We start from the raw sequence: 19,729 nt of genomic DNA on the forward strand, positions 1-19,729 counted from the left end.
TTTATGAACGTGGGATTACGATGTTGCCTGAAAGATGGCAAAAGGTCGTTGATCAAAATGGGCAATTACATTACAGAATAAAGTTATTTAGTTCCATGAAAAAAATTGTCTTTGATTTTCTAAAAAAAAATCCGCAATTACTTAATTGCCAACCCAATAATATTGTATCACATATCAATATTAAATATTAATTTCTCCACGGATTGAAACTGAAGCAAACCCATTGAGCACGCGTTTGGAAAGTTTGGATCTCGAAACGGATCTCCCTCCTCGCGGCTCCTCCCTCCCCGTGCACACCTCCTCCTCGCCGATCTGACGTAGAGGTGATGAATGCACCGGCATTTAGCAAAGTCGCGCTCGCCGGCTTGCGAGCGAGAGTCGCCTAGACGATAGAAGGATCAGGGTGTAAAAAAGCAGCGACTACGTTGGCGGAAGGACAAAGGAGAAGAAGAAAGAGAAAGAGAAACGGAGGGAGGGCGGGGGGGGTGGAAGAGGGGATCCAAAGACGCGAGAGACGGGGAGGGGGAGAGAGAAAGAGAAATGAGGGAAAAGGGAAGAGGTTGTGCGCGCGGAATTCAGAAGCGGAAAGAGGGATGGAAGAAAAAAAAGGAAAAGGGGGATAGAAGAAGGAGGGAGAGAGAGGGAGAGAGAGGAAGGGAGGGAGAGAAAGGAAGGGAGAGGGTGGCGGAGTGAAAGAGTAAGAGAAAGAGAGCAGGGATTAGATCTCAGGGTGAGTGGGTAGGATTGGATTTGGCAGAGGCGGCTCCGTTGGTGGTAGAAGGTAGTTGCCGGAGAAGGAGGAAAGGGGAAGTGGAGACTTTGGTTGGTGTCCGAGTGGTGGTGGGGTTTGTGGACGGGGGAACGCACCGAGGCAAGGGAGAGTGTCAGAGAAGGAGAGACGTAAGTGACAGGATAGGCGGTGGTGTAGGTGAACTGGACAACCACCAGAACTCTCGCCAGTATTTAAGGGAGAGTCGCGAGCGTAGCGCGCCAGTTACCACGGCCGATTGCCTCCACGAGGTGTCGTCCCCCGAGATTAACGCTCAACTCGATTCTGGTGCGGAAAGAAAAAGGGCGCGAAAAGTCTTGGCCACGTGACTCGATTTTTTTCGAGCCAAACCCTCCGCTTTTTTTTCCTCCCGTCATCGTTCGTTTTCTAAAGTTGAAGACAATCCCAATGTTCAGTGACGACAATGATGTAGCCAACAGGGAGCAACGTACGGAAACGGAGTTCTGAGAGGTTCTTTTTTTTCCTCCTGTAACAATAATCACAATTTATCGAAAGTGATGAATGGAAGAAGTGATGATTGAACACTCGGTGACAGTAACATGAAGAGATGTGCATCCTTTGAGAAGATTTCTCTCGGTCCACGCAAGTGCACGATTTATGGAAGAATTTAAATCGTCTCACCGAGGAGTCTTTGGTTCGACTTTCGCTCGCGGACCGTGCAGATGAGCGTGATATCGAGGTACGAATATATTGCAAAGCAACGTTTATCGAAAGAATAATTCGGTGTGAAGAAAATAATACTTGCTCTCTTCATTTTCAACAGAAGAGAAGAAAAATGATTATCGAATTATTTGAAAAATATCGAGATATTTTTCACGGTTTATTTTTATCCTCTTCTTATGCTTACGAGATAAAGTTTTTTTCGTTGGGAAAATATTTGCAGAGCCGTGCAAATTTCTAAAAAAAAAAAAGAAAAATAAACGCATGGCTATATATGCAAATATAACGTAAGCGTTAATTACGTAAGAGCCGAGATATAAAGGCGCGGCTTCTTTTTATCCGATGAAAAGAAGATGATTAAGCCTCCGATGGCAAAGTGCCAAACAGTTCTCCGCGAACGATGAAAAGAAAACGATAGGATCACGGGTGGTATCGGGCAGCCGGCTTGTCAAAGCCATGGCGCTTTAATTTCTTTAAATCGGAGCAGAACGCCAGAAATTGATATCCCCCCGTTACACTGTTCATCGATCCGACCAATTCCCTTTACAACCTGTCTCTTATTGAATTTACCAATGGCTACAGATAAAAATAAAAACTGAAAGGAAACAGAGAGGATATATATAATAAACTTATTATCAATCTGCTCGCTCCAAGAAAAAAAGAAAATCTCTTCGTCAAGTTTATTATTCATTCGAGGAAGGAATTTCGCTTTTAAAGCAAAAACTTTGGAGCAGCTCGAAGTAATTTTTTGCAAATCAACCATAAAAAAATATTTAAAGAATTTCAAATTTGTATAATACACAATATTTATAACAAACGAATAATTTAATAGTTGGAAATAAATTGGTTAACCGGACTGTACTTTGGAGAGGAGAGGAAAGAAAAAGATAATCTGACGAGCCGAGGAAGAGATGTGAAACATGAAACTTGGCCGGATTCCTCGAGTCGGAAAATAAAAAGAAATAGAGATAAAATTCAATTTGCCAGGCGGCAGGCAGATCGCTTAACGAGGTAATAAATATCTGTGTCCAGGGAAAGAAGGCGAATCGTTGGGATCCGGTGCCCGATGCTGGCGGCGTTGGGGCTGCTCCTGGTGTTGACGGACGCCGGGGCTGTTCACCAACGATCGAACCTTCTCCCGTCCCACGCGAACACGTCGTTCCCCGGGACCGCGTCTGATCGCGGTATTTCAGTCACCAGGATCCTTCGAGACGGCCAACTCGAACGTGCGATCCGGTTTCCTGGAATTTGCGCCAAGGAGACCATCGTCAATTGGGGGTAAAATCAAAATCTTTTTCTTCGAACGCTTCGCTTCGTTTAATATTAGCCTAGGCTTTTGGAAAGTATTTTTGGAAAGTTTTTTTTTATATCCTCCTTGCAACAGAGGATATATTTAAAATTCTTTTTACAACATTCTTTCTTTCTTTCTTTCTTTTCTTTTTCTTCTAAATATTTATTATCGTAGCATTTCGATAATTTAATATCGCAACGGCGAGGATTCGTGAACCGGCTCTTTGTTTACTTGAAACTTAACTCATCGTTATCAATTAATCGCGAAACTTGTAAAAAAATCCTTCTTAAATCGCCATATTCCACGTTGGAACAATCGCGCGAGTCCTCTGGAATAATATTTCCTTAGGAGAGCAAATCGAGAGAGAAGAGGAGAGAGAAAGAGCGCATCCCTTGACTCGCAACCCTCTCCGGCTGGAAACGTAGGAATCGGCATTAGACGAGCAGGGAAACAATGCCTCCTTTCATTTTATTGCCAATACGCGTGGGAGCCACGAGACTGGCCACGTATTTAACTCTCTCAATACCGCGTCGTTTTTACATCGGTCAGCCGATACCGTTCGTTCGCAGTTTCCTGGACGTGGAGCGTCCTTGTCAGCTCATAGAATTACAGCAACGCCGTGCTAAATCGAGTTGTTCGCTGTCTTTTTTTAAAACAGCCAACTTGTGCGTGTATATATATATCCATTCTCCTCCACTTCTCTTTCCTTTTCCAACGTTGGACGCGATTCTTTCTTTCGTAGAATCCTCGTTCAATTATTTATTTCCCTTGGAACGAATAAGTTCATCGATCATGATTTTTATTTTCGAAAATCGAAGAACAATTTATCGCGTTGATTCCGTGGACGGTGACCGCTAAGCCAACCGAGACTTAAGCCGAAAAGCGGCAAGTTAAGTAAGCAAGGATTAGGCGGAGGCAGGAGGAGACCGAGAAACACGGCCCCCGGTAGCTGGCCTCGGACCAGCGGTTGTAACTCATCTGCGGATGCTCTCACGAGGATATCAGGGAATTCCACGACCGCGAAACGTCACCTTGCACTTAAATCGGTGAAAGCTCTTTTGCTGTAACGAGAAAAGCACGCGGCTTGCCGTGTTCTCATGATTCAAACCCTCCCTCCTCCTTCGTTTCTGAAACAATCCATTTTTCAAATCTCTTCTTCTTATACACTTACAGGAGAAAAGTTTAAAGTTTATTCCAATTGCTTTTCGAACAGAAATATTTCGTTCGTTTCATAAAATAAAAATAACATATTATTGGAGTGATAAATCAAACACGATGTTTCGTACGAATATTATATAATTAAATGTTGTTATCGAGGGGCAGCCCTCCCCTTTAACGAATTTAACGACTGTCGAAGATATTTATCGAGAAGAAGGCGGGGGAGGAGCATCAATCATAGGTGAGCGTTAATCACGAGGAAGTAATCGCGCGACGCGTGCGTGCAGTCAATCTAGCGTGAATTAAACGCGTGCACGATAATACCGTTTCGAATCAACGATACATCTTTGTATCTTTTGTACTGAAAAAAAATAAAATTAAAATAACGTGTCAGAAAAAAAAATAAGAAAATTGAGAATTATCGTTATTGTTTTTCAAGGAAAAATAATATTTCTTCTCCGATAGATACACGGACGTGGCGTTGAGACAAGTCTGGATACAGAAGACGGGAAGAAAATTGCAATTGATATACGAGGGTGGCACGTTGACCGACTGCATGGACGATATACTCACCGATAGCGACGAGAGATCCTGCACGTCAAGCGCACGTTTGGACGACGATCACGACGACCAGATATCCGTGGAATTGTTCGAGGTGGACGGGCTGGAGGAGGATCCGTCGAGGATCCCCCAGGATCTGTCCTGGCTCTCCTCCGTGTCCAACTTACGTCATCGATGTACCCACGTAAGGAACAGGGCGCGAAATCAACTGATCTCTCAGCACCTGCGAAGGTATAAATAATCTGTGATGGATAAAACAGATATAAAAATGAGAAGAAATCTTTTATTTTAAATAAGAATGGAAAATGCTTCGCTATTTTCTAACTTAATTATTTTTGCAACTAATTTTTGAAATAATACATATATATTATAAAATCATTTTTTAAATTTATGAATGTTAAGAAGATCGCTTTGTGTTCCAAAATAAAATAATTTCGATTTTTCTGTAGGAAATATTCAAAGCTTTTAAATGGAACGAATAGCGGCCACCGTCAGAGACGAGGCAAAAGCCGCTCGCGAAGAGACTTGTTGATGATCCCAGGGACACAATGGTGCGGTCGTGGCCATCGGGCCACGAAATATACGAACTTGGGCGGTTTTGGCACAGCGGATGCTTGCTGTCGAAGACACGACACTGCGTGTCCCTTTTTCATCCCTGCTTTCGAGACACGCTACGGTTTCTTCAACTGGGGTATCTCGAGCATGATGCATTGTGCCTGCGATGAACGGTATTGAATCACATTTATTAAAAGAATCTGAATCGAACGTGTCATTTTCTTTTTTTTTTCTCATCTGTTGTAGATTTCGAACGTGTTTGAAGATGGCGGGCACAGCATCGGCAAATTTTATCGGCAAGATTTTCTTCGATGTTTTAAGAACGAAATGTTTCATATTGAAACCGCAAAAGGTTTGTACGAAATGGTCCTGGACGGGCAAATGCCAGCATTACGAATATCGAAAGCAGGCTCATGTTCGCGATAATGTTCCTTATCACTAATAAAATGGAAAAGTAGGGGATATGTTTGGGGATATTCTTTTTCTAGAAATGTCAATACCAATTCTCAGGGATGTAATAGTTTATCGAAAGCGTTCGATCTGATGACATTAAAGGCATGCAGGACAACGGATCAAAGATAAATCATCCTCTTTAACTGTTTAACTATATATAAATGACAATACATAGCGGTCACGATAGAAAATTTAATCATTAGAACAAGAATCATTGAAACAAGATTTGAAATGTATTTCAAATTTCTCGGGACATTTTTCATGATTTTGATTTGCGATAAAAAAAAATAAATTCGAACATCTGAAATATACAAAATAACAAATTATAAATACGTAATAAAAATCAATAATGGAAATTTTTAATTTTCGATTTTTCAAGGTTAAATTCTCTTTAAATGGCAAATAATAAAAAGAAACGATAAATAAAATCGAGAAATGAAATCGTTTGAAATAGACAGGGTATCATTTCTATTATCTATAACTATATACTAACTATGTAGTCTTTATTGTTCTCAAAGATGCCAAATAAATTATTCTGTAGATAATAAAAATGTACATATATTAAAAATAGCATAATTTTTAAAGCATGAATCTAGAAAAATTGAATGCATTAAAAAATAGTTTAACCAAATTGTTGTTAAAAATGATAGTTAAAAAAATTTGGAAGATCTATTTCTTTAAAATCGTTGAATTATATAGTTAGAAATCTGAATAATAAATTATTAATTTATTTCTATTTTAATTCCTCGTCTACGTATGATAACATTAATTTTATGTTATTTATGTTGTGCATGTATTTAATATATTGTATTTATGTATGAACGAAGCATGCTCTTGAATAATAATAATAATGTATAAAAATGTTGAAAAAAATTCGAAATTAATAACTATCCAATAATATTTAAATATTCAAATATACTATTTAAATAAGATATATCGAAATAAATCATATTAAGTAAATATAAGTTAAATACACGATATGTTTTCATATTGTATAAATGAAAATAATTCATATATATCATAAAGTGTCAAAATATTTAAAAGTAAGTATATAATTGTAAATATGTATAATAGGAAAACGATATTATATCATCTTTAATAAATAATACATTGTAAGAATAATTACAATAAAATCTTATGAAGAATTATAAAAATTGAATATATTGTTATTTCTATTTTTCTCTGTACTTTGAAATTTTAATTCAATTATTCCATTGAATTTAAATACAACTTTTAATTTGGCGCGTTATTACATGTGCACGTGTTTCCGTTAACTAACTTGCCAAAAGTGCGCGATTTATATCTATAAAAAAATAAATGCATATGTATTTAAAATTTAGTCTTGTGAATAATTAAAATTCTTCGTAAAATTTTACTATTTAATATAAAGTATTGTGCATTAATAAAAAAAATTAAAATCAATTCATTAAGAAGTATAAGACAATTGAAAATGAAAATGTATGAAAATGAAGTAAGAATAAAACATGGTGAAATCATTTGCTCATCATCAGAATTAGATTTAGGTGTTACTTTGAAAGGCGGTCAAAGTTTTAGGTGAATTTCTTATAATATTATGAATGATATCCTTTAAGATATATACATAACCAACATTTCTTTAATATTTCTAATTATTGTAATTCTAATATTTTAATATTTGTTGTTTTATTTGCAAATTTTTAAATAAAAATATTTCATACAACAAATAAAGTAATTTATGACACAAATACGTTATATATATTTTTTTTATTTATATATATCATATTATATTTTATAGATGGTTTTGTCATAATAATGGATATCGAGGAATATTTGATGGATGTGTTTGGACTCTTACACAAAATGATACACATTTATCCTACATTGTGCAAGGTCCATTAATAGATTCTAAAAATTATGATGGGATTTTATCTGAATATTTCAGATTGAATGAATGTTTAACAGATCTGTGCAAAAGATGGACTACAATAGATCAACATTTTAAAAAATCCTTAAATAAAATAAATGGTGTTAGAATATTAAATCAAAATGTTGTTGAAAATGTTTTTTCTTTTATATGTAGTTCAAATAATAACATTCAAAGGTATATATAAAAAAATATTTTAATTTATTAATTTTATTTATTACATTTTTATTTTAGAATATCAAAAATGGTAGAAAAATTATGTACATTGTTTGGTGAAAAAATTTGTTCAATTGAGGGCAAAAATTATTATAATTTTCCATCTATTGAGGCATTAGCAAATAAAAATGTTGAAAATATATTAAAAATGGAAAAATTTGGATATCGTGCAAAATACATAGCAAATGCAGCAAAATGTTTAATTGAACTTGGTGGAAAAGAATGGTTATTAAATTTACACAAAAAAAATAATGTATCATATATTCAAGCTAGAAAACAATTAATTACTCTTCCTGGGATTGGTCCAAAAGTTGCAGATTGTATATGTTTGATGTCATTAGGCCATTTAGAGTCTATTCCTGTAGATACCCATATTTTTCAAATAGCTAAAACAAATTATTTACCTCATTTAAAACAATATAAAACTGTTACTCCAAAAATTCATGAGGAAGTTAGTAATTATTTACGTGAATTATGGGGTCCTTTAGCTGGTTGGGCTCAAGCTCTTGTTTTTTGTGCAAAAATTAATGACATTGTTACTACTACCACATCAAATTATAAATATAAAAATAGTACAAATAATAAATCATTTCATCATTCGAATTTAAAAAATTTTAAAAAATAATATATATTTATACAACAACAGATTTTTATTTAAATTAATATTTTTTACTTAATAATCTTTCTTAATTTTTATATTATATATTTAGAAAAATGTACAAAATCATGTAAAAACTTTAATTCTAATTTTCCTTTCATTCAAATATTTACAATACTATTGTCTAATAATTATAAGATTTTACAAACTATTTAAGTCTTGTCCGAAAGAATAATCATGTGTACATTTTTTCTTCTTTTTTCGACTCATACCCACTAATGCAAAATCAAAGTCATCTAGAATCATATAATCTGTTTCATATAATTCTAATTCATCTGTCTCATTTTCATCATCGCTATCTGGAAAAAAAAAAACAATATATATAATATGAATTATTTATAAATAATATATTTTTTTATAAATAAAACCAAGAACTTACTTGAATCATTTTTTAATATATCGGCAAAGATGCTTTGAGTAAGATATCGTAATCCAGGAAACATAGTTGATAAATATGCTCTATGCGATGATTTTAATACAGATAAACAAGTTACTTGTAAAGATACTGGTACAGAACAACTATAAGTCAATCTCATCTTACTTTGCGCAGCTGTGGAACATACCATAGGATACAACATAAAATCTCTTAATCCAGTAAAAGCAATACCTAAATAAAGAAATTCATTGTAAGAAAAAAAATATAAAGTGCTAATAGTTATAACATCAAATTTACCTAATGATTTTCTATTAAGGAAAAATTCTAAAGTGCCTCTCCAAGTATCCAAATATATACCCACTAAACTACCTTGCCCAAAACAAGGACCATATTTACGTTTTTCACCACCATGTTGTATATATCCTTGATAAGAAAAACCAAAAGATTCTCTATCAAGTCCAAGAAATGAGCAAAAAACATGTTTTGTATTATTTAAATCCACTTTATTTGTTCCAACTCCGACCATCTAAAAATATTTCATTATTAATAAAAAATGAAAATATATTTGAAAATATATTCATTTTACATTAGTAATATATATGCATCATTAATTCCCATTGAAAACTTACAATATCTGTTCCATAAACAGGTGTGAGCATTTTAATTTCCCAATAATGATACTTTCCTTTTTCTAATATTTTGTTACCTCTCACAGCTGCTGTACCATAACTATATCCATTATGAAATTTAACTTCTAAATCATTTTTTGATAAAATTATAGTATATGTAGCATTTTCCTTGTCCCATGCCCATTCATGTACTGATTATATAAATAATAAATTATAATTTAAAAAATAATGTTTACATAAAATTTAATAAAAAATTACTTTCAAATTTCTTGTTTTCGAATAAAAAAGAAAAAAATTTGAATATTATTTTAAATATTTTTTTATATTACCATTATTTTCTCCACAACTACAATCTTGCGAATTACAATTACAAAACTTTGCATACTGAGCCAATGATATAGGATCATATTCAAAATTCATAATTCTAAAATTCTGAAATTAAATATTTTTATTAATCAATTATCAATTATTCTTTCACAAATTAAATTATGATGATATAATATATAATGTTATACTCTGATTTACTTACGATTGACCCTGATCTTTAACTGTTGTAAAAGTTACATATTATTTGTATACATCTATACGAACATTGCAAACATGTTTCTACATGTGTATATATATACATGTGTATAATGTATCATAATATTATAATTATAAATTTATAAATTTTTATGAAGAATGTAATTAAAAAAATAATTATAATAATGTTAAATAATTATATATGAATACAATTTTCTATCATATTTTTTAAAATTTTATCTAGTTACTTTTTCAAAATTTAATAACATAATTTAAAAAATAATTTAGTAACAAATTATACGTACATTTTATTAAAATTAATATCTAAAAACTCAATATGCAATAACATAAAAAAATATTTTATATATAATAATTGAAAAATTAAAAATTATATAGTTTACTAGTTTACTTTCAATAACTTACTAAACTAGATTGGTAGAAATGTTTAAATTGTTCAAAGCAAATTTCGGTCTTCTATTGAAGTTACGCAAGCAGCAATTGTGCACTCTTATCAAGTTTTTTGAATTTTCAATAAAATTTTATTAAAAAAATGTTACGCTTTGTAGGAAAACAAATAAATAACACCTTAAGAAATTCTTTAATTCCATATAATACGGTTATAAGACAAAATATTCGTGCTTCGCATGATGGACCACAAGAAACTGAAGAAGAATTTAACAAACAGTATGTGACCTATCTGAATCGTACAAATCTTGATCATTGGGAATTTCGTCAAGCTATGAATAAATTAGCGGGTTAGTAATTATGTAATCATATTTCTTTTTACGATTATATCTATTATTTTTTAATAATTTGAGTTATCTTTTAAATAATTTAAATCGAACAGTGACGTTCTATTTTCAAAAAATTTTTCGAATACCTTTCGTTTTCTTATTTATTTAAATAGTTAATTGAAACAGTTAATATTGTAACAATTCATATAATAATAATAAAAATTATTTTTTCAGCTATGGATCTTGTACCTGATCCAAGTATCATATGTGCAGCATTAAGGGCTTGCAGACGATTAAATGATTTTGCTCTTGCTATCAGAGTTTTGGAGATGATAAAGGATAAATGTGGATCTAAGGTTAAAGAAATTTATCCTTACATATTACAAGAAATCAAACCTACTTTAGATGAATTAGGTATTAATACAATAGAAGAACTTGGTTATGATAAACCTGAATTAGCACTTCAATCAATTGATGATATACATTAATTAAGTTATTTACTTAAATTTGATAAACATAGTATCTATGCATAGAGGTGCTTCATGTTAGACCTTTTCATAAATAAACAAAAAGTCACTTTTCGAATTAGAATAAAATAATATTTGTTGTTGATAATATTTATCATGCTATATCGTATTTGAAGTATATTTATGAATTGGAAAAATATATAAAAATATATAATACCTATATATTGTTTTTAAGATTATTGAAAGTAACAAAACAAAATGATATGTATACATTATATTTTAATTTCTATTGGTTCCTTATGTTGTTTCTAAATTTTTAATATTTTTCAAGTTTTTCTTTTTTCATTCTTTTTACATCAAAAGTAACCAAAGCAGAAAGGTGACACAACAATGATATATGTACAAATTACATTTTAAGACACAATGATAAAGTCATGTACACATACATCTATAATTATCTAAAATGGTATTACATTTTTTCTGAAATGACATTAAACATAATTTATGTTCTGTATGATTTGTCATAAACAAGAAAAAAAATACAACATGGTCTTACATGGGAGTATCAATATATTACATTTTGTATGTAATGGCCATAGTTTTAAAAAACAATATAACAATTAATATCTAGTCATTGTGATTTGTTCTACTGATAATTATTAAATTTATCTATTTTCTTCTATAATGTTATAAAAACCTTCTTCTTTTTTGGTATCGTTCATACTTGGTGTCGAGGGCAGTTTGTTGTTTCAATGTTACGACTCTGCTCCTGACATACATATTTTTAAAGAGAACAATGTACTATATATCTACAGGAACTTCATTTATAATAAAAACACATGTACTAAAAGATATTAATTAAACAAGTATCACAAATTTGTTATTAGAATTATCTGAAAATTATATGCATATATTATGACACACACACACACACATAGATACTAAAAAATATAAAAATGTAAGCAAAATTATTAAAATAACGCAAATTAATTTTCAAAAGTCAGTCATACATCCTTGCAAAACTGGAAACCGCAACATTGAAACAAGATTGCATTAATGAAAAAAAAAAATAATATTCTTCCTAACATTAAATATATTGTATAAAAGTGAGTTGGCATTTAAATGCATGAAAATGTTTCGATCTTTTTTTCATTAATAACAAAAATAAATACATTTTAGATTACCTGATAATAAAATAAAGAACAATACATGATTCTTTATTCTTACATTCTGTATATTATTAAAGTATATTATACAGAATGGAAATGAAAAAATTTTCATTTTGAGAATGATATAGTGTTCTTTATAATATCACTTAAAAATAATTTCCTAATATAACATAGTATACATACATTAAAAGTAATTATATTTTGTGGATGTGCATTGAGACTTCAAATCCGTATGTCTTATTTTTCAAAAAATTATCTCTTATAGCCTATTTGTACCCGTCAGAAATGCTTAATTTTTTTTTTTTTTTTTCATTTATCACTACTATCGATTATTAATGTATATTAATATGTATCGTAATATGTCTCTATCATCAAAAAATGACTTGTTTTTTATTTTAATTTATCATAAAAATAGGCTACATATTACTATTTTTTAATTTAATAGCCAAATTTGATTTATTAACTCAAACATTAGATTGGAATCCTGATATCATAAAATGTTGATTATTTTCCATTTCCATCGAATTTTTAAAGATTTTTCAGATATATTAAATTTTTCTATAAACATTTTTAAATTTTATGTAAATTATAGTTTATTTTTTATTTGAGAAAATTATCTATTATTTCTGAATTTAACGAATTTGTTCAATAAAAATTCTTTTTAGATTATTAATTTGATATAATTAAATTGCATAATTTTTTAATAATTATTTTTTTTATAAATAATTTAAAACAAATTTTAATTTCTTTGGTATATCGATCATTCTTAAAGACCCGACACTAAGACTAGACGAAAATATTTGTATCCGTGTTTGCTTATTGGAAATATTAAATATCCAGACGGCGGATACTGTCATTATAAATATATCGATGAAACTTGCATATTCAACGGTTTTTTTTCATCGAACGCAGTACTTTCTAAAAATTAGTACTATCTTTGAGAAATTGAATTACAAGTGATATTTCTAAGTGTCTACAATGAATCTTGAATACAAATATGATTACATTCAAGTCTCATGAATCATCAAACATTCAATCATTTTCACTCTTCAAACATATTCGCTATTCGTTATTGTTTCTCAACAAGAGGACACACTACACAATGATTCAGAAAAGACACAATCATTTTCCTTAATATTAATAACACATATCATTTCTAATACTCTCACTCTTTCTCTCATGAACACCACTAATGTGCACCTGTCGCATTTTGGTGTTAACATAAAAGCTTTATATTAACTATGTAAAACGCTTTATTCTGGACTAGAGACGGTTTGTTGTTGTTGACTATCTTCATCTTTTACAACTTCGGCTTGCATAGCCTTTGTAAGAACATTAGCATCTTTTAATGATATCACTTGAAGAACTTGATGTTCACCTGCAGCGTTTATCATTGTCATAGGATGCCCTTGAATAGTGACAGCTTCAATGCTAGTTTCTCCATTTCCGGGCTCAACCTTTGGGACTTGAACCATTGGTGTGACTACTTGCATTGTACCATCACTTTGAATATTGGCAACCATAGTTTGATACATACTAGCAGATACTGGTACTGTTATTACTCCTGAGACGGAAACAGGATAGCCTGAAACAAAGAAGCAACTGTCCTGTGTTCTGCCCCTGACCAGGCATTTCTTTGTATAGCAAACTGGAAAGTAAAAAGTAAAATTTAATTTAAAAAGCACATATCCGTATATATTCATATGATCGATATCGATAATAATTAAAGCAATTTTTATTTCAAAAATGTAATTTTGTATTAATTTTTTCGGATTTGTGCATTGATACCACCAGTTTACAATACAATTTTAGGTTTAAAATACTACACAAATTTTCTTAAAATTTAAATAATAACTGAAATTATATTATTTTTCATAGAAAGCTAATAAAAAAAATTTTTAAATTAACAGGGTGTGCTAAAGAAAAGTAGATATACTTACTCTATAATTTATATACATTTAATTTATTTGTTAAAAATGAATATTTTGCTTCCATATTCAGTGTTATCTTTTTTTTTGGCACACCCTTTTAACATCATATAATATCATTAATGTGCACATATAATTTTCGTCTATGCTTTAGAAAAAATAAGGCATTAATAAAAAGCAACAGATGTTTAAGCCATTCTATAAAATCAAATTGGATAAGCATAAATTATATAAATACAAATTTTTATATTCAAAATAATTTATTGATTCAAATAAATTAAAAAATAGCAATGAGTAGCTTAAACAAAGGCTGCTAAATACAACTATAAAATAATAAAAAACATCAACAAAAAATACTCTATGTACAGCAGTTTTATTTGTCTTTGTTTTAATTAAAGTAAATAACCAATTTTTGATAATAATGGTAAGTAGTGATTGTAAAACAGGGACAGGTTCTTTTTCTGATCTTGAAATACTTTCATTTATTTTATCGTTAAATTTAAAATCTTAAGAATCCATGAATTGAACAATTCTATTTGTTTATGATATAGCTTTAGAATATTAAAAAATTTAATTTTTTTATCAAAGGAATATGAATTATACATGCAATATTTCAATATACAAATGTATTTTTTTTTTAAAATATATACTAAAAAATATATGTACATGCCATATACATATAAATTTAATTTTATCGATCTCCTTCTAAAAAAAATTTGCACTTTATCATCTCAAAGAGAGAATAGTCTAAGAATAGTCTATGAACATATACAAAACGACACAATATTGAAAACAATTTTTGTGTGCTATAGATTTAATTTTTCGTCATGCGATATTTTTATATGAATTAATTATAAAAATCAACAATTATTGTGTGTTTTGATTTGCTCTTTCAATAATCTGTTACATATATCATGGATTCTTAAAGAAAAAATTAAAATAAAGCTGTGCATAGCTCCGAATGAAATTGCATATGTACAGTACCAAAAAAGAATAACTAATCGATATTCTACTTTCGTTGTACAAAATAGTAGAACACGTAGGTATTTTTCTTGAATGGAGCGTAGCAGACAGCATGCAAAACAACAAAGGATCCTGGGCCAGTAAAAAATTCACTGTTCAAGTAGCTCCTGGCCGGCGACGGTGCAGAGCCTATAGAAAACTGTTTTACCGTGTCCATCTTCTCCTGTGAGAATGATTTGACCATCTTGACCTAATGTTGCTTCTGTGACACTGTTTAAGTCGACAGCAACGCTAGTACCTTCCGCACTGCCTGCTACTTCAGCAAGTGCTTGAACTTCCCCTTGACTTGTATGAATCTTTAAATAAAAAATTTATTTATTTTTACAATTTTTGTTAAATTAGAGAACAAACTATATTTACGATATACAATAATATATACTTACGGTAGCAACACCTTGAACTTGTGCTGTTGTACCATCTGGTAACGTAATTATTGGGTTACTAGGATCAACTTGAATAATTGATACGGTACCATCAGGATTTGTTATTGTTTGTAAAACTGCCGTAGGATATTGGGCCGTCATCTAGAACAATAAATAAAATATTAATTATGATAATTAAATTATAAATTTTTTTCATATTTCAAAAAACAAAATATGATATAATTGAAAAAATTACAAAAATTTCACACATATTATAACAAAATAAAATTTGTTTCAAATTATGATAATAATGATTATAAAAATAAATATAGATCAAACTCAAATAAGGGAAACCAAACACATGAACATAAACGCAAGTCACGTGTAAAGGAATTTCAAATTCTAATTTTTTTCTATATAAAATCAGAATTTAAAGAAACATCATGATCTCATAATGTACCATCAAAACCTAAATTTGATTAATTTGTATTTAATAATTCAACTTTTTTGATCATGTTGTTTCAATCAATTTTTTTTTTTTTTTTTTTTTGTACTCTATCCACTCCCACCTGAGTGGCAGTGGCAAGAGCTGTAGGAGACGCGGCAATGATTTGTGCTGGCGAAGAGTTTCCCTTAGATGAATCCGTGCTGCTGAGGCGAACAACTCCCACCGTCTGCTGTTGCTGTTGCGATTGTCCACCTTGTCCTTGACTGGATGAATGCGATGGATGCGATGAGGAATGAGGAGTTGATTGTTGTATCAGTACATTTGATTTATCATCTTCTTCACTGAATGCAGGTAGAAGATCTTCTCTTCCATGAAATTTATAACAGTTTATTACAATTTGTCTTAATGCATGTGTCCAAGAAATCTAAAAAGAATATATTAAAATAAAGATTAATAGAAAATTATTTAAGATATAAAATAAATATTTGAAGATTTTTAAATATTTATGAACCTTTTGTTTTTCATCTTCAGATCTTGCATCCATGCGTACATTTGCCCAAGGAAGTTCTTTTGGCCACCATGGAGGTCGTGTACTATCTCTTCCCCAACCGGGTTTACCTCTGCCTGTAGAATACTTTAACATTAATGGGATGAATGCTCTAAGTTGAGCTTGTGTCATTTTTTCCACAGGTGTTGGTATGCCATCTATTATAAGAGGTGGTAATTCATATAAAGATGGATCGTCTTGTACTGGTGGTGGAGCTTGTTGTGCAAGCGCACTTTCAAGTTCTTCCATTATAACATTTCTTAAATTTTTTACTACATCTTCTAATGGTTTTGCTCCAAATACTTTATAACTACTGTTTGGCTTTCCTGGAGTAGCTACTAATACTACTGCTTGTTGTCCAACTCGTGTTGCAAACTCATCTATAGTTTGCTGTAATTATATATATATATGTATATATGTAAAATGATATATATATGTATATATAATAAAATAAGATAAGATTAAGTAAAATAAATTTTAACATATATTATAACATACACTTACTCTGAGTTTTCTTAAAAGTCTGTTTTGCTGTCTCTTTCTAATGCTAGGATTTGTTTCAAAACTATGAGGTCGTTTCCTCTTTTTTGCTGAGACAATGGCAGCAGCTGCAGCTACGCCAACAGGGCCTAAATTATTTTTTATAAATTATTAACTATACGTTTTCTAATTTTAGAATCCCACACCAAATAAAAAATGTCAGTAAAATATTAAAATTTCAATTTTTATAATATATATTTATTTTCAAAATGAATTTATTAATGTTTAAAACTTTCTTATTATATTTATGTACATTTATTTATATTTAAATATGTTACTGACATATTATATAAATATATATCTTTAGTTCATTCAAAACATAAAAGATGCAAAAGCAGTAATGATATGAAACGTGCTTGATATTCAAGAATATATTATGTATAATAATAATAAATTAAATTTATAGTTATATATATATAATTTATAGTTATATAATTTATAAAATTATATATAATTTATAAAATTAAAAATTATATTTTATATATAGAAAATTTGAAATGTAAATAAATAATATACTCTTGAATTTTTTTTTGAATAAGGTGATAATGAACATCTACAAAATATTACATTTTTCTATAACATTTAAATAATAAACATAACAAAAGTAAATTTGCAAAATTGCACAAAAATAAACACAAATTTGCAAGAAAAATCTTGAACAACATGTAAGCTATGATATTTTAATAAAAACAACACAAAAGAGATGGCATATGAATAATCTTGAATACAAATGAAAATGAAATATAAAACATATAATTAAAATGTATATAAAAAAAACAGTGTTTCCATATATATATATAATATATAAAATATTAAAAATAGAAAGCAAATAATATATTACAGCACACAAACAATGTAAAATGCATTCAATAATAATGTGTTTTATTAATGAAATTTTTAATTTAATATAAATATATATTTATAAATAATTTAATAATTTAAAAAATGAAATTAAAATAACTAATAAATTAAAATAAACTAAAAAAAAAATTCATGTTGTATTGTTATGACATAAATGTAAAAAAAAAACTTATTTGTTTACTTTTAAAAATGACATAATAATATATAAATAACTGTTAATCATAATAAGATTTCTAAAAATCTTTTTATTTATATTTAAATTTTATATTTAATAGTTACCATTAGATGTATCATTAGCAGGTAGTATTTACTTCTATTTTTCTGTCAATAATAAATCAAGATAACTTCAATTCTGCATATTTTCTAATTGATATAACTATTATAAAATTGCAAAATATAATATCTTCATTATTTGTTTTAAAAATATGAATAATGATATGTAAATTAATTTATATAAAATCAGAATTATATTATACATATTATTGATATTAATTATAAACTAAAATATATTAACAATTTGTAAAATTTAATTTATGTTATATATAAGTTCTATATAAGTTCTTTACTTATCTATGAGAATCAATCATTTAACATTATTGGTGCACCCAGTATGTTACTTTTCTTTTGTAAATGAAAATGATTAGAATATAAATAACTCAAAAGATGAAAAAGCAAAAAAATGGAAATCACCATTAGCGTGTTTGATTTGCCAACCTGCAGCGGCGAGCTGGGCCGTCACATCATCATCCATGGCAGCAGTCATTAGATCACCTTCCTCATATGTTTCAGATCCACTACTTGGCTCTTCATCATCATCATCTGAGATTCTGTCCATTGTGCCAGACTCTGCACTGGGCAGAGAAACCATCTTCTTGTCTTCGTCACCCGTTTTGTCTTCAGTTATATTGCAATGCCCCGTAGAAACAAATGCCAATCTTTGATTTTTGATTTTTCTTCTACATCACCTTCTCCTAGATTGAAAGAAGCAAGTTTATATGAAAAATGAAAGATATAAAATAATAAATTTGTTCTTGTAAATAACATAAATAACATAATATAAATTTTACAAAACAAATTACAAAACAAAATTGTTTTAAATAAACTTTATATATTATATAGTCTGAATTTAATTTAACATAAAAAAATTATGTTTTTTATTTATATTATTTATTATATATGAGAAACTATTTATGTTATCTATAAGAAAAAATTTTAATGTAAAAATAAAAATAAAATATTTTATTAAATTATTAAATTATTAATAAATATTTAGTATATATATTTAAAATATTCACACATAATAAGATATAATATATAAAACAATTATATATAAATATAAATTTTATAATAAAACAAAAAAGAAAAATTGATATTAAATATTTTAAAAGAAATCAAATAATAGTAATGTTTATATAGCAATATTTGATAAATGTATACATAGAAAAAAAACATGAATGCTATTTTATATATATGAACTATAAAGAACTGAAGTATTGTAATCTCATTATGTATAAATACTAAATATTCTTTTGTGTAATCATTTTTATAGGGTAAATTATGATATGAAACATACTGCATGATAAAGATAAAGTAGAGTAGATAAGAATCCAGAATGATGATACTATATATAGGCTGAATTTTAAAAACATAAACAACGAGTTTCAGACGAAAGCATTTCCCGCGCATAAATTTGGGATTCCCACGCATGACGAAACGCAAGATATTCGCGATAGGAAAAACAACTTCGTGAAAATGAAAAACGCGGAAAGTCGTAACGTGAACGTCGTCGTCGTCGCCGTGATCTGTGCATGAACCCGAGATATTCGTGAAGCGTGATTGAAGCGTAGTGACCCAGTATTAAACTCGGCATGACAGCGA

The 19,729-nt window shown here is 29.5% G+C and overlaps 5 protein-coding genes and 1 long non-coding RNA gene across 9 annotated transcripts; 4 read left to right on the forward strand and 2 right to left on the reverse strand.

Annotated features, from left to right (window-relative positions):
- Positions 1-730: 730 nt before the first annotated feature.
- Positions 731-5,592, forward strand: LOC100577717. Of its 2 annotated transcripts, none has more exons than XM_003251058.4 (5): positions 731-1,469; positions 2,483-2,728; positions 4,365-4,691; positions 4,910-5,188; positions 5,262-5,592. In XM_003251058.4, exons 1-5 carry the CDS (start codon positions 1,453-1,455, stop codon positions 5,455-5,457), a joined length of 1,065 nt encoding a protein of 354 aa, XP_003251106.1. In that variant the 5' UTR covers positions 731-1,452; the 3' UTR covers positions 5,458-5,592. The 2 variants fall into 2 exon arrangements, with proteins under 2 accessions (XP_003251106.1, XP_026296574.1); XM_026440789.1 differs by lacking the exon at positions 731-1,469 and adding an exon at positions 1,605-2,190 and having other exon boundaries at positions 2,283-2,728.
- Positions 5,593-6,699: 1,107 nt separating this feature from the next.
- On the forward strand, positions 6,700-8,387 carry LOC107964412 (N-glycosylase/DNA lyase). Its single transcript, XM_016912138.2, has 3 exons — positions 6,700-7,022; positions 7,243-7,548; positions 7,606-8,387. The coding sequence occupies exons 1-3, from the start codon at positions 6,919-6,921 to the stop codon at positions 8,210-8,212; spliced, it is 1,017 nt and encodes a 338-aa protein (XP_016767627.1). The 5' UTR covers positions 6,700-6,918; the 3' UTR covers positions 8,213-8,387.
- Positions 8,312-9,901, reverse strand: LOC726828 (SPRY domain-containing SOCS box protein 3). Its single transcript, XM_016912141.2, has 6 exons — positions 9,780-9,901; positions 9,580-9,682; positions 9,251-9,441; positions 8,919-9,147; positions 8,625-8,852; positions 8,312-8,544 (listed from the first exon to the last, which is right to left on the reverse strand). The coding sequence occupies exons 2-6, from the start codon at positions 9,668-9,670 to the stop codon at positions 8,387-8,389; spliced, it is 897 nt and encodes a 298-aa protein (XP_016767630.1). The 5' UTR covers positions 9,671-9,682; positions 9,780-9,901; the 3' UTR covers positions 8,312-8,386.
- Positions 9,902-10,196: 295 nt separating this feature from the next.
- On the forward strand, positions 10,197-12,079 carry LOC408837 (cytochrome c oxidase subunit 5A, mitochondrial). Its single transcript, XM_392368.7, has 2 exons — positions 10,197-10,527; positions 10,741-12,079. The coding sequence occupies exons 1-2, from the start codon at positions 10,323-10,325 to the stop codon at positions 10,992-10,994; spliced, it is 459 nt and encodes a 152-aa protein (XP_392368.1). The 5' UTR covers positions 10,197-10,322; the 3' UTR covers positions 10,995-12,079.
- Positions 12,080-12,852: 773 nt separating this feature from the next.
- Positions 12,853-18,824, reverse strand: LOC411828 (DNA-binding protein P3A2). 3 transcript variants are annotated; one of them, XM_026440787.1, is made up of 7 exons: positions 18,566-18,824; positions 16,955-17,079; positions 16,415-16,840; positions 16,025-16,327; positions 15,477-15,617; positions 15,242-15,389; positions 12,853-13,727 (listed from the first exon to the last, which is right to left on the reverse strand). In XM_026440787.1, exons 1-7 carry the CDS (start codon positions 18,717-18,719, stop codon positions 13,396-13,398), a joined length of 1,629 nt encoding a protein of 542 aa, XP_026296572.1. In that variant the 5' UTR covers positions 18,720-18,824; the 3' UTR covers positions 12,853-13,395. The 3 variants fall into 3 exon arrangements, with proteins under 3 accessions (XP_026296572.1, XP_026296573.1, XP_026296571.1); XM_026440788.1 differs by having other exon boundaries at positions 16,127-16,327; positions 18,542-18,805; XM_026440786.1 differs by having other exon boundaries at positions 18,542-18,805.
- On the forward strand, positions 15,689-18,827 carry LOC107964413. Its single transcript, XR_001702879.2, has 3 exons — positions 15,689-16,254; positions 16,435-16,599; positions 18,641-18,827. It is a non-coding gene; the product is annotated as an uncharacterized LOC107964413 (long non-coding RNA).
- Positions 18,828-19,729: the final 902 nt, after the last annotated feature.

The sequence above is a fragment of the Apis mellifera genome, linkage group LG5, assembly GCF_003254395.2.
Source record: "Apis mellifera strain DH4 linkage group LG5, Amel_HAv3.1, whole genome shotgun sequence".
NCBI classification, from domain to species: Eukaryota; Metazoa; Arthropoda; class Insecta; order Hymenoptera; family Apidae; genus Apis; species Apis mellifera.